Below are 14,101 nucleotides of genomic sequence, written 5' to 3'. Positions count from 1 at the left end.
ACATGAGTTCACAGTTAATATCAAAACTATTTGACGTATCACTAGCAAAACACTTTGTTGCAAAATATTCCCTGTCGTCTAGTGGGCTTTGCTAGGCATACAGGACAGCTCAGAATATGAAGTGAGTTAAATCTGCCAATTTTTCTTTCTATTTTCCATCTCCTAACTTAGTCACTGTGAGTTATAGCTGAGTCTCCTCTATCGTCTCTGAGGGCCCCAAATGCCCAATGTGGTCGTACTGCTCACTAACTCTTCAAAAACCTCCCTCTGTGATATTACCTCCCCTCACTTTTGCAGATCACTCACCCTTCACCCTCACCCCCCATCTAGCCAAGCACATCAAGAAAATAAAGCTTTTACCCATTTAGAGTGCTAGCCATCATCATCTAGTAAAGGTGCCTAATGCACTCACTAAATATAAATTGAAATTACAATCTCCTTGTTAAGGAAAAGGGACTTGAGTAAGTAAGGCTATATTAATGTGAGAAAGACTGAGAGCTGCATTCATGGTGTCATCCCCCAGAGACCTTTACATTATAAAAGAGGAAGCCATTTAACTTCAAAGAAGGCATTAGCTATTGTTAACATTGGGGTTGGTGGCATCCAGTGAAGGGACACTGTGAGGGGGATGAATGGGGATTAGTGAAAAGGACTGGAACTCCTTCATCATCACGTATGTGCAACTGTCTACCACATCTATATGCAGGACCAGACCTCATCTAGTTACTTGAAATCTAAGGTCAGATCTCACTAAAAGCAATAAGATTATAAGGGAAATATTTAGGGGGACAGCAAAGGTCATAGCATCCCAGCCTACAATTCCTGCTCCCACAGTTCAGAGAGAAATGAAATGCATGTTCTTATAAAAGGAATACAACTGTATGTAATGGCAATGAGATAACCTGGGTAAAGCTGGAAAACCAAGGACTTATAATCAGATGTGTGACCTCAGTCAAGTTATGTACACTCTTGGTACCTCGGCTTTTTATAAGTAAAATGGAAATAATAGCATCTATGTAGGATTGTTGGCAGACTAAATGAGCTAGGACTTAGAAGGCTGTCAGGTATGTGTTAAGCAAATTTAGCTATTATTTGATATGTGCTTGAATCAATAACTGTACACTTACTTTCTGGGTGAACTTCTCTGAATCTCAGTTTTATAATCATAAAAATAAACTGAGATATGGTTTTGACCAGCATTAAACTGGATAACACGTTAAATATCCCGTGTACTGTATAACTGCATACCACATAGTAAGCCCTCCATTAATTAAATCTGGAACTGATACCATAATTCAATTCTACCCCCAGACTTAGATGGGTAGAGTCAGAAAAGGCAACTCGAGGAAGGAGAGAGGGTAAAATAGTATGCATAAAATGCTGAAGGTTCATTTATTCTTTCAAAACATTCCTTCAGCACCTACTATTTCTTACCCACATCTGACTCTCTCCATTTAGGTGTTAAAGGGCTGAGACCTTCCATACAAAGGCCAAACTATGTCTAGGTAATGGGGAAGGTGAGTGAGGTCAGTAGAGTATAGTGAAACAGCCCAGATAGATGACCTATGTAACCTGGGTTCAGCAAGAAATTCCTGGTCCCCCTCCTTCGGGAAGGCATTATTTTAAGAAGTTAAATATCATCCTATAGTGGCTGGAAGCTAGCCATATGCTGTCTCCCTCCTTGAGGACTGAAGCACTCATTCCACAGGTGCTGGGAGTGTTGACAGCTGACAGCTCTCAGCCAAGTCCTTCTCTTGGGACTGCCCTCAGGCCAAGAGAGCTACATCAGGCACGTTTTTGCCCATTCCTCACCAGTAGTTGTGACTGGTCAATAGGGGGTTTCAGTGCCTGGCCTCCTTGTCTCAAGGTGGGACAATTCTGAAAGGTTATCCTGGCTCTGGGACCTCAGTTAAACAACTCCGCCCCTCCCTCTGACAACATCTACTTCCTTCACTCCCTCACAGGGCACTTCCAGGGAACTGACCTAGCACACTTACCAAGTTTCAGCAGGGAAGCTTGAGTTTAACATCATCTTCTCAAATATCACAATTACAGTCAGTTTAATGGTCCGTAAACACTGGCAATGCTTCAGGCAGAAGGAAGACACAAGCAAATGGATTTCCTCACAAATATCAATGACAACCTTTTGGAAGTATCTCATTGCCTGGCTTATAAATACGTCATCTTGAGTCTCATACAGGTGGTAAAACAACTCCAGAAAAACCAGATGTGATGGAAAATGTTCACTGTTTCCTAGTGTTTCCATCCACTGAAATATCTCCCATTTCATCTCCAGTGATATTTTACAGTTAAGAGTTTCCTCCAGTTGTTTCACTCGATCTTCCTTCAAAAGGCCAAACAAAAAGCATTTCATGTGCAGCAAATGGGGGTCTTTATAACTGCTCCTTTCAAGTACCAGCTCCAAGTCTTCAAAAGACTGAAAGGAATTGTCCCTGGTGCCCCAACTGCCTTGCAACATATAAAACATTGCTGCAGAAAACTCCTGAATGTGCAGGCGGGTGAGCACATAGCAGTTTTCATACTCTGTGTCCTTTTGAAGAATATTCATGTCCAGGAAAACTGAGACATCAGCTTTCGCTAACCCATGCCTTCTGAGATTTTCCTTGTAAAATACACATGTCATAGTCCGTGCTCCTTTGGCAGCCAAGTGGCACAGGCTTCTCAGTTGGGTTTGGCTGGGTAGACTAGGAAAGCTTCCCTCTACCCGTGTCAACAAGCTAGAGACACAGCAGGTAAACAGAGATGTGGTTGTCTTGCAGGTCAGTGTGATATCACCACCCCTCTCCATTTGCTGCTCCAGACAACTACAAACGACCCAGCACACTACGGGGGCTTTGCACATGCTAAAAAGCATCTCGTTGTTTCTTAGGGAACTGAACACTTGCAAGGCCCACCTCTCATGTTCAAAAAATTGGTAAATATATGCCTCTCTCGCATCCTCAGACCTACCTAGTAGCTGTATAGAATGCTGACTCTTCAACAAAGGCTTTAGTTTCTTACAAGCTGTGAGTTTTGTCGTCACCAGTAAGGACGACTCAGGGAGCTTCACTTTTCTCAGCAAACTACTCATGAGGAAGGACACGGGGTGTACCAGGGTCCAGTCTGCACACAGCACACACTCAGGTTCCTCAAAGGCAAAGTTCAGTTCATCAAAACTATCAATAATAAAAAAGGAGACTACTCGGCTGGGACAGAATCCTTTCAATGGGGCCTTCTGTGCTGGGCCAGTCCTTTGATATCGTTTGAGCAAAGCTTCTCTCTCTCAACTGGTTAATTTCTCTTGCACTGAGATAAAAAACATAGGTAAATTTCTGCTGGTAGGGGTTGCCCTGTGCCCAGTCTAACATCATCATTCTCACCAAGGTTGTCTTCCCAACGCCAGCAGCCCCCTGAAGGAGCACGGTCTGTGGCTGCAAACCTGTTCTGACATCCTCATCAAACAAACGTTCCAACAGATCTCGGCCTTCCTGAGCAATTTCATGACAGAAGTTTTCAGATTCTCCAAGCAAATGGTTCTTATCTAATATGATGCAAATTTTTTCCCTTATTTGAACTCTGTGTTCTGCTCCATCACCTAAATCAGTTAGAAGGGAGCCAGAAGATACACATGATCAGAATTAATTCTATGATTTTCAATCTTAAGAATATTGCACTTAGAGCAGGACCAAGAAGTGATACATGCTTAAATCAAAGTGCAGCTGGTTTAAATGAGAAAAGAATGTAAATAAAACAAAAATATTCTTGTAGGTTTAAAACCCACATTATAAACTGAAAAAACAGAACCCACAATGCAGAAATGAATGATGGAAAATAAAAATTAGATTCGTTCTAGAAATACTTTTTTTTCTTCTCTGTACTTCTATTCTACAGAGAAAAAAGAGGGTATATGTGGAGAACAGAGCCATCATCCAGATAAAAAGAGCACACAGGCAACAATTAACAATAATACCCAGAGAGGACCTGAAGACAGATCTGAATCTACAGATCAAAATCATCCACTTTATATAGATAAACCATTAGTGGACATGAACAGCTGTAGACATTCTCCCCAGGGAGCAAGACGGCTAAGCCCCACATCGAGCTTCCCACCCTTGGGGTCCTGCACTGGGAAGATGAGCCCACAGAACGTTTGGCTTTGAAGGCAGCAGGGCTTACTTTCAGGAGAGCCAGAGGGCTGTGGGAAACACGACTCTGCTTTTAAAGGGCACATACAAAATCTCACATGTTGAGACCCAGGGTAAAAGCAGTAATTTGAAAGGAGCTCAGGTAAGACCTAGTATCTGATCTTGGAAAGCCTCCCAGAGAGGCAGGAGGCAACTGGGACTCACCCATGGGACACAGACACTGATGGCAGCTGTTTGGGGAGTTCCTTCTAACATGAGGACACTGGTGCTGGCAAGAGCCATTCTGGAGTCCTTCCCCTAGCTCATTAGCACCAGGACCCAGCCCTGCCCACCAGCTGGTTGGCACCAGTCCTGGGGCACCCCAGACCAAGCAGCAACCACGTAGGGACACAGCTTCACCCACCAGCAAGACGATAGAAGCCGTAGGCCCCCCTGAGCATCCCAGCTGGCCCAGGACCCAGCCCCCAGACCCCCACCAGTGGGCAGACACCAGTCCCTGGACCCTGCCTACCAGCGGGTGGACACACCAGCGCCAAGATATCTTAGGCCCCTCAGCCAGCATCCTTGGAATCCAGCCTCAACCACCAGTGGGCCAGCATTGGCCCCAGAACCTGCCTTCATCTACCAGCTCTAGGACCCCCAGGCCACAGCCAGCCACCCCAAACCTGGCTCTGCCCATTAGTGGGTCAGTACTAGCCCTGGAACCCCTCAGAGCTCCACAGCCAGTCACCTCTGGACCTGGCTCCACCCAGGGGTGCCAGGACAGACTGGTCCAGTCCTGGCACCCCTGTACTCCCAAAGCCAGCCACCTTGTAATCTGGCCCCACCGACCAACAGGTCAGCCCAGACTGTGCAGCCAGTCACACCACGCCCCAACCCCACCCAATAGCAGGACAACACCAGCTCTGGGAACCCTGGGCCTGCAGCCAGCCACCCATGACCCAGCCCCACTCCCCAGCGGGACAGCACCAGGACAGGGAATCCCCAGGCCATGCAGCCAGCCGCTCCAGGACCAGCTCCACCAGCAGCCAGCAGCCTCTGCACTAGGCAGGGCCTAGCAACCAACCAGGCCAGGGGCCAGCCATGCCTACCTGTGTGTCCACAGTAGGCATGTGGCCTGTTGCAGCCCTGCCACAACAGAAGGGCCCACGCAGCCCACACAGGGGTCACCACTAGAGCATACAGCTCTGTTGACCAGAGGGAAGTGTGCTGCTGGGCCTCATAGGTCATCTCCTAAATAAGGCTACTTCCCCAAGATTAGGAAGCACAACTGACCTACCTAATACATAGAAATAGACACAGAAACAACTACAAGAAAAAAACTGTAAAAAACACAAACACACGGAGGCTAAACAATATGCTACTAAACAACTAATGGGTCAATGAAGAAATCAAAGAGGAAATAAAAAAATACCTAGAGACAAACAAAAATGAAACCATGATGATCTAAAACCTATGGGATGCAGCAAAAGCAGTTCTAAGAGGGAAGTTTCTAGCAATACAATCTTAACTCAGGAAATAAGAAAAATCACAAATAAACAACCTAACCTTACACCTAAAGCAACTAGAGAAAGAAGAACAAACAAAACCCAAAGTTAGTAGAAGGAAAGAAATCATAAAGATCAGAGCAGAAATAAATGAAATAGAAATGAAGAAAACAACAGCAAAGATCAATGAAACTAAAAGCTGGTTCTTTGAAAAGATAAACAAAACTGATAAACTTTTAGCCAGACTCATCAAGAAAAACAGGGAGAGGGCTCAAATCAATAAAATTAGAAATGAAAAAGGAGAAGTTAACAATGGACTCCACAGAAATACAAAGAATAAGAGACTACCACGAGCAACTATATGCCAATAAAATGGACAACCTGGAAGAAATGGACAAATTCTTAGAAAGGTACAATCTCCCAAGACTGAACCAGGAATAAATAGAAAATATGAACAGACTAATCACAAGTACTGAAATTGAAACTGTGATTAAAAAACTCCCAACAAACAGAAGTTCAGGACCAGATAGCTTCAAAGGAGAACTCTATCAAACATTTAGAAAAGAGTTAACACCTATCCTTCTGAAACTATTCCAAAAAATTGCAGAGGAAGGAATACTCCCAAACTCATTCTATGAGGCCACAATCACCCTCTTACCAAAACCAGACAAAGATATCATGAAAAAAGAGAATTACAGACCAATATCACTGATGAACACAGATGCAAAAATCCTCAACAAAACACTAGCAATCCAAATTCAACAATACATTAAAAGGATCATACACCATGATCAAGTGGGATTTATCCCCTAGGAGAGTTCAGTATCTGCAAATCAATCAATGTGATTCACCACATTAACAAATTAAATAATAAAAATCATACGATCACTTCAATAGATGCCAAAAAAGCTTCTGACAAAATTCACATCCATTTAGGATAAAAACTCTCCAGAAAGTGGAGATGACCATACTACTCAAGGCAACCTACGGATTCAATGCAATCCCAGTCAAAATACCAATGGCATTTTTCACTGAACCAGAACAATCTAAAATTTGTATGGAAACACAAAAGACCCCAAATAGCAAAAACAATCTTGAAAAAGAAGAACAAAGCTGGAGGTATCACAATCCCTGACTTCAGACTATACTACAGTAATCAAAACAGTATGGTACTAACACAGAAACAGACACACAGAACAATGGAACAGAAAAGAGAGCCCAGAAATGAACCCATACTTATATGGTCAATTAATCTACAACAAAGGAAATATGAATATATAATTGAGAAAAGAGAGCCTATTCAATAAACGGTGTTGGGAAAAGTAGACAGCTGACATGCAAAAGACTATTTTCTCACACCATATACAAAAATAAACTCAAAATGGATTAAAGACTTAAATGCAATGCAAGCAACCTAAATGTCCATTGACAAAGGAATGGATAAAGAAGGTGTGGTACATATATACAATGGAATATTACTCAGCCATAAAAAAGAATGAAACAATGTCATCTGCAGCAACATGGATGGACCTAGAGATTGCCATACTGAGTGAAGTAAGTCAGACACAGAAAAACAAATATTATATGATATCACTTATATGTGGAATCTAAAAAAATGGTAAAAATGAACTTATTTATAAAACAGAAATAGAGTCACAGATGTAGAAAACAAACTTATGGTTACCAGGGGGGAAAGGGTGGGGGAGAGATAAATTGGAAGATTGGGATTTACATATACACACTACTGTATATAAAATAGAAAACTAATAGGACCTACTGTAGAGCACAGGGAACTCAACCTATATGGGAAAAGAATCTAAAAAAGTGTGGATATATGTATATGTATAACTGAATCACTTTGCTGTACAGCAGAAGCTAACACAACATTTTAAATCAACTATACTCCAATAAAAAATTTTTTAAAAAGACTTAAGTGTTAAGACCTAAAACCATAAAACTTCTGGAAGAAAACATAGGCAGTATGCTCTTTGACACTGGTCTTAGCAAAATTATTTTGGATATGCCTCCTCAGGCAAGGGAAATGAAAGCAAAAGTGAACAAATAGGACTACATTGAACTAAAAAGCTTTTGCATTTGAGGGTATTATGCTAAGTGAAATAAGTCACACAGAGAAAGATATAATATCACTTATATGTGGAATCTAAAGAAAATGCAAAAAACTAATGAATATAACAAAAAAGAAGCAGACTCACAGATATAGAGAACAAACTAGTGGTTACCAGTTGGGGGGGAGGGGCACTATAGGAATATGGGATTAAGAGGTACAAACTATTACATATAAAATAAGCAACAAGGATATATTGTACAACACGGGGAAGAGAGCCAATATTTTATAATAACCATAAATGGAGAATTCTTTTAAAAATTATGAATCGTTATATTGTACACCTGTGACTTATATAATATTGTACATCAACTATACTTCAATAAATAAATAAATAAATAAAAAGCTTTTGCACAGTGAAACTATCAGCAAAACAAAAAGGCCATCTACTGAATGGGAGAAGATATTTGCAAATACTATATCCATTAATGGGTTAATATCCAAACTAAACAAAGAGCTCATACAACTCAACATTAAAAAAAACCCTGGTGGCACAGTGGTTAAGAATCCGCCTGCCAATGCAGGGGACACGGGTTTGAGCCCTGGTCCAGGAAGATCCCACACGCGGCAGAGCAACTAAGCCCGTGCGCCGCAACTACTGAGCCTGCGCTCTAGAGCCCACGAGCCACAACTACTGAGCCCGAGTGCCACAACTACTGAAGCCCGCGCACCTAGAGCCCGTGCTCTGCAACAAGAGAAGCCACATAATGAGAAGCCCGCGCACTGCGACAAAGAGTAGGCCCCTCTCGCCGCAACTAGAGAAAACCCATGTGCAGCAACAAAGACCCGACACAGCCAAAAAAAACAAAATAAATAAATTTATTAAAAAAAAAAAAACCCTATTGAAAAATGGGCAGAGGACCTGAACAGACATTTTTCCAAAGATGACTTCAGATGGGCAACAGGCACATGAAAGGATTCTCAACATCACTAATCATCAGAAAAATACAAATCAAAATCACAATAAGATATCACCCCACATCTGTCACAATGGCTATTATCAAAAAGACAACAAATAACAGGAGCTGGCGAGGATATGGAGAAAATGGAACCCTCGGGCACTGTTGGTGGGAATGTAAGTAGGTACAGCCAGTATGGAAAACAGTAAAGAAGGTTCCTCAAAAAATTGAAAACAGAACTACCATACGATACAGTAATTCTACTCCTGGGTATTTAGCCAAAGAAAATGAAAACACTAATTCAAAAAGATATATGCACCCTTATGTTTATTGTAGCATTATTTACAATAGCCAAGATATGGAAGCAACCTAAGTGCCCCTCAACAGATGAACAGATAAAGAAACTGTGGTATATATACACACTGGAATATTAGCCATAAAAAGGAATGAAATCTTGCCATTTGTGACAACATGGGTGGACCTAGAGGGTGTTATGCTAAGGTAAGAAGTCAGACAGAGAAAGACAAATACTGTACAAGTTCACTTATATGTGGAATCTAAAAAACAAATGAAAAAACATAATGAAACAGAAACAGAGTCATAGATACAGAGAAAAACAGGTGGTTGCCAGAGGGGTGGGAGATGAGAGGAATCTAGAAATAGGTGAGGGAGAGGTACAAACTAAAAAAGAAAAAGAAAGAAAGAAATGAACATTGAAGCATAGCCTGAAGAATATTTTAAAGAAAAGAAAAAAATTCCCAAGTGTCCAAGTAGAATGAAAATATAGTTTCATCTTTTGCTAGTTCAGTCTGATTCCTTCTTCAGAGCTCAATTTAAATGTCACTATCTCTGGGAAGACTTCTCTGAACTCCAAAGATAGATAGTTCTCTCTTTTGTACATTCTCAGAACACAGTATATTTTTCATTCACAGCACATATCTCAAGCTGGAATTACTTTAATTTTTAAAGCATATAATTCTTTTCTTTGTTCTACTAGGGCATTCAGTGCAAACACCTAACAAAGTTCATATCCCACTAAATTATGCTTAGTTCTCCCCCAGGGGAAGGTATGGTATTAGAAGTCAGATACTCTTTCTTTTTATGGTATAATATCATACAGTGCTGTACTTTTAAAAAATTGGGATTATAAGGATGATCTTTACTTTCTTCTTTATACTTTTATCTATCTTCCAAATTTTCCAAAGTAAATTTCTATGGAGGTAGAACCTTGGTTTCCTAAATTTACGGCCAGTTATACCACAAAAATAAGTTTCCTTATATTGTATCAGAAATTAAGGTCCAAGCAGGAATTTATCTTCAAAATCATTTAATACAATAAGAAATTTTTATTTATTAGTGCTTAGAATAAAGTAGGTTCTCAATTATTTCTTGAATGAAATAATGTAGCCCATTAGAAAGCAGCATAGCTGAGCTAAGCTGGTCCAGTTTTCTTTGTATTATAATTCAATTTATATAAACTGGAATTCAGCCATATAGAATTCAAAACAAAGTAGGGGTACTGGAAATAGTATTGAACTAAGACTGAGAAAACCTGGTCCTAGAAATTACATTTTATGTAGACTAGTTGTCACCATCCTGGAACTCAATTACAGCATCATTTCTTTTCTTTTTTAAATTAAATTAAATTAATTTTTTATACAGCAGGTTCTTATTAGTTATCTATTTTATACACATCAGTGTATAGATGTCAATCCCAATCGCCCAATTCATCACACCACCACCACCACCCCCTGCCACTTTCCCCCCTTGGTGTCCATATGTTTGTTCTCTACATCTGTGTCTCTATTTCTGCCTTGCAAACTGGTTCATCTGTGCCATTTTTCTAGATTCCACATATATGCGTTAATACACGATATTTGTTTTTCTCTTTCTGACTTACTTCACTCTGTACGATAGTCTCTAGATCCATCCACGTCTTTACAAATGACCCAATTTCGTTCCTTTTTATGGCTGAGTAATATTCCATTGTATATATGTACCACATCTTCTTTATCCATTCGTCTGTCAATGGGCATTTAGATTGCTTCCATGACCTGGCTATTGTAAATAGTGCTGCAATGAACACTGGGGTGCATGTGTCTTTTTGAATTATGGTTTTCTCTGGGTATATGCCCAGTAGTGGGATTGCTGGATCATATGGTAATTCTATTTTTAGTTTTTTAAGGAACCTCCATACTGTTCTCCATAGTGGCTGTATCAATTTACATTCCCACCAACAGTGCAAGAGGGTTCCCTTTTCTCCACACCCTCTCCAGCATTTGTTGTTTGTAGATTTTCTGATAATGCCCATTCTAACTGGTGTGAGGTAATACCTCACTGTAGTTTTGATTTGCATTAATTTGATCTGATTTGATTTGATTTGCTCTAACAATTAATGATGTTGAGCAGCTTTTCATGTGCTTCTTGGCCATCTGTATGTCTTCTTTGGAGAAATGTCTATTTAGGTATTCTGCCCATTTTTTGATTGGGTTGTTTGCTTTTTAATATTGAGTTGCATGAGCTGTTTATATAAAGATTTTTCTTTTGATGTGGACCATTTTTAAAGTCTTTACTGAATTTGTTACAATATTGCTTCCATGTTATGTTTTGGTTTTTTTGTCCCCAAGGCATGTGGGATCTTAGCTCCCCGACCAGGGATCAGACCCACACCTGCTGCATTGGAAGGCAAAGTCTTAACCACTGGACTACCGGGGAAGTCCCTACAACATCATTTCTAATGGAAGAGAGGAGATGCAAAAAGCCAAATAATCCCTGTCAACTCAGGGACTCTTCAGTCTATAAAACAAGATATCAAGATACCTTTGTTCATCAGACTGTCAATTTTTGACTGGCCACTTCCAAATACTGCTCTTTTGAGGCTTTGAATTAACATGGTCCTGTTTCTGACTTTGTCCAGAGAGCCAGTTTTGTCAACTCTTTTTGAACAATAATCACAGAACAGGTGGGATATTGCAAGAAGTTAACAAGGGTTGAACAAAGGTCCCCTGGGAGATAACTTTCCCCCATCATGCTTCAAAAGCTCAAACCTCCCAAATCTGACAAAAAGCCCATCTACTTACCCAGCACTGCTTCCTGATCACCTTGTACCTCTCTGGCCCCAGTGTCCTCTGGTCTCAGTCTGGACTGTCCCTGCAACAGGTTCCAAAAGGATCGTGAGATTTACAAAAAACAAGGAGAATTTGGTGATGGCCAGAACAGGGGCCAGAATTTTCCTCAGTGGTCCAATTCTATGATCATCTGGGTTTAAGAAACTAGAGCCAACAAAGCCTCAGACTCCACCAGCTTAGCTGAGGGTGAAGTGATGTGGCGTGAACAACACTGAGGCATGATACCTCCTGCCATGCTTCCCACCCTGTAACTCTAATGCAGGTAGTCTAGTCTAAGCCTAAGTTTCCTTGACTGTACTGACCTCACAGGGATATGGTGAGGCTCAAAAGAAATAATGGATATACATTTTGGAGCTCTAAAGCCTTGTATATGAATAAGGAATTTTAGATGTCTACAGAATTTCACGCCTGGGAATGACTAAAAATACTGTTTTGCCTTATGTCCCTTAATAAGTTTTTGCCCATTCCTCATATTTCAGTAAAGATTTTAGGTCATATTTGAGTGTCCTCAAAATTTAGACCAACCTAGGACTTTATTTGTAGTTTAGGCAAAGGAGCACTAGATGGGGCAATTCTTTTCACTCAATTCCTTTAATCATTCTAATTGGTACAAGATGGATGAATTACCCCCAATTAAGGAGCCAGGTTGAATAACAGTACTCAGAACCCTCCAGCCTGTTTAGTGTTCCTCAAATGATCCAACGTACTTGAGCACCATGGAGCTTGTGTCCAAAGAATGGTTTAATCCCCAAGTCCCTCTCATAGAATCAATGGGCTCAATCAAGAAGGATTGGGGCTTCCCTGGTGGCGCAGTGGTTGAGAATCTGCCTGCCAATGCAGGGGACACGGGTTCGAGTCCTGGTCTGGGAAGATCCCACATGCCGCGGAGCAACTCGGCCCGTGAGCCACAATTACTGAGCCTGCGCGACTGGAGCCTGTGCTCCGCAACAAGAGAGGCCGCGATAGTGAGAGGCCCGCGCACCGCGTTGAAGAGTGGCCCCCACTTGCCGCAACTAGAGAAAGCCCTCGCACAGCAACGAAGACCCAACACAGCCAAAAATAAATAAATAAATAAATAAATAAAATTAAAAAATTAAAATGTCCTGTAGTTTGAGAAGTTTTAATACGGAGTTGGTATTAGATGATATTGAGAATAATTGTTCAGTTTACTAAGTGTAATAAATGTTATTACTTTAGAAAAAAAAAAAAAAAGAAGGAACCACTTCCTTCTTCCCACCCGCAGATGTGAGTCCAGCATGACTCACAGCTGATCTCTGCGTTTGCTCTCTCACACAGATCCTTCAGGTTCATCTTGCCAAAGATTTTGAGAGCCACCTCCCAGGCCTGCTCTCCTGGATAACACTTGTTCATCAAGTTAGCCAAATCCTCCCGCTTGGCCGTCTTCACTTCAGACCAGGGTATCCTGCAGGATCCAGGTTCCGAAGTCTCATTCTTTAGGAGTGACTTGAATCTATTTAATTCCTCTTTGTTTAGCTCCTCCAAATACAGTAGCAGCCCAAAATCAGAAAAGAAGGAGGAAGATGACAAGTCTGTCATCTTGTCCATGGATCAATATTCAAGCTTCAGTGGGGAAAAAATAATCAAAAGAACGTGGACTAAATGGGGCCTATGGAAAAGTAAGTTTAGAAAATGAAATACCTCTAAAAACATAGATTAATTCAACAAACCTGTGTTGAATCCCACTGTATCAGGCTCAGGACTGACTTCCTGTCCACTGTAAACATTTTCTATCAAAAAAACATTCTTCTGATATAGACCCATCTATGTTTCTTCCACCTTCCCAAGAGTTACTCCCAGTCCCACACTTATGAGCTGTAAGAAATAAAGAAAGGCAACCCATCTCTCATTACTCTTCTGCAAAGCAAAGATGTCAGAACCAATCTCAGAGGACTGTGGTATGGATTAAATAAGGTAGAGTTCATATATCAACTGGCTCAGAACAGGCTCCTACTAAGTATTGGCAAATTTCTTCATTCTCTCTCTCCCCCACCAACACTCAACATAACATCTCAGCCTATAAAACGTTGTTATTGTACCCCCATCGTTACTCTTGAAGCACATTTGTCACCATTGGCATATATCACCATTTACCTCTTGTCATGTCATCTCTGGTCACAAATCCATACTAGTCCCTGAAGATCTGCGTTCTTAGCTCACAAGCTACTTTCACATCCACTCCCCAACACCACAATTATTCTGGGTGAGCTCAAAGTTAAAGCCCTTCCCAAACAGCATTCTCACCCAGCTCAACCCCCATGACCTCATTCCACTGCAGCATTTCACTCTGATGCTCTTA

The 14,101-nt window shown here is 41.1% G+C and overlaps 2 protein-coding genes across 2 annotated transcripts in view; both read right to left on the bottom strand.

The window, feature by feature from the left end:
* Nucleotides 1-13,341, bottom strand: part of NLRP14 (NLR family pyrin domain containing 14) — a 35,054-nt gene extending 21,713 nt beyond the window's left edge. The window contains 4 exon segments of the mRNA XM_059929918.1: nt 1,998-3,190; nt 3,192-3,595; nt 11,737-11,789; nt 13,022-13,341. Coding sequence (XP_059785901.1) covers nt 1,998-3,190; nt 3,192-3,595; nt 11,737-11,789; nt 13,022-13,341 — 1,970 coding nt within the window.
* SYT9 (synaptotagmin 9) overlaps nt 1-14,101 on the bottom strand; it is a 410,926-nt gene that overhangs the window by 390,490 nt on the left and 6,335 nt on the right. The gene's annotated exons all lie outside the window — the stretch shown is intronic.

Source organism: Balaenoptera ricei, chromosome 8 (assembly GCF_028023285.1).
Source record: "Balaenoptera ricei isolate mBalRic1 chromosome 8, mBalRic1.hap2, whole genome shotgun sequence".
Classification (NCBI taxonomy): domain Eukaryota; kingdom Metazoa; phylum Chordata; class Mammalia; order Artiodactyla; family Balaenopteridae; genus Balaenoptera; species Balaenoptera ricei.
The sequence above is the reverse complement of the archived record's forward strand: the minus strand, read 5'-3'. Positions and strand labels throughout refer to the sequence as shown.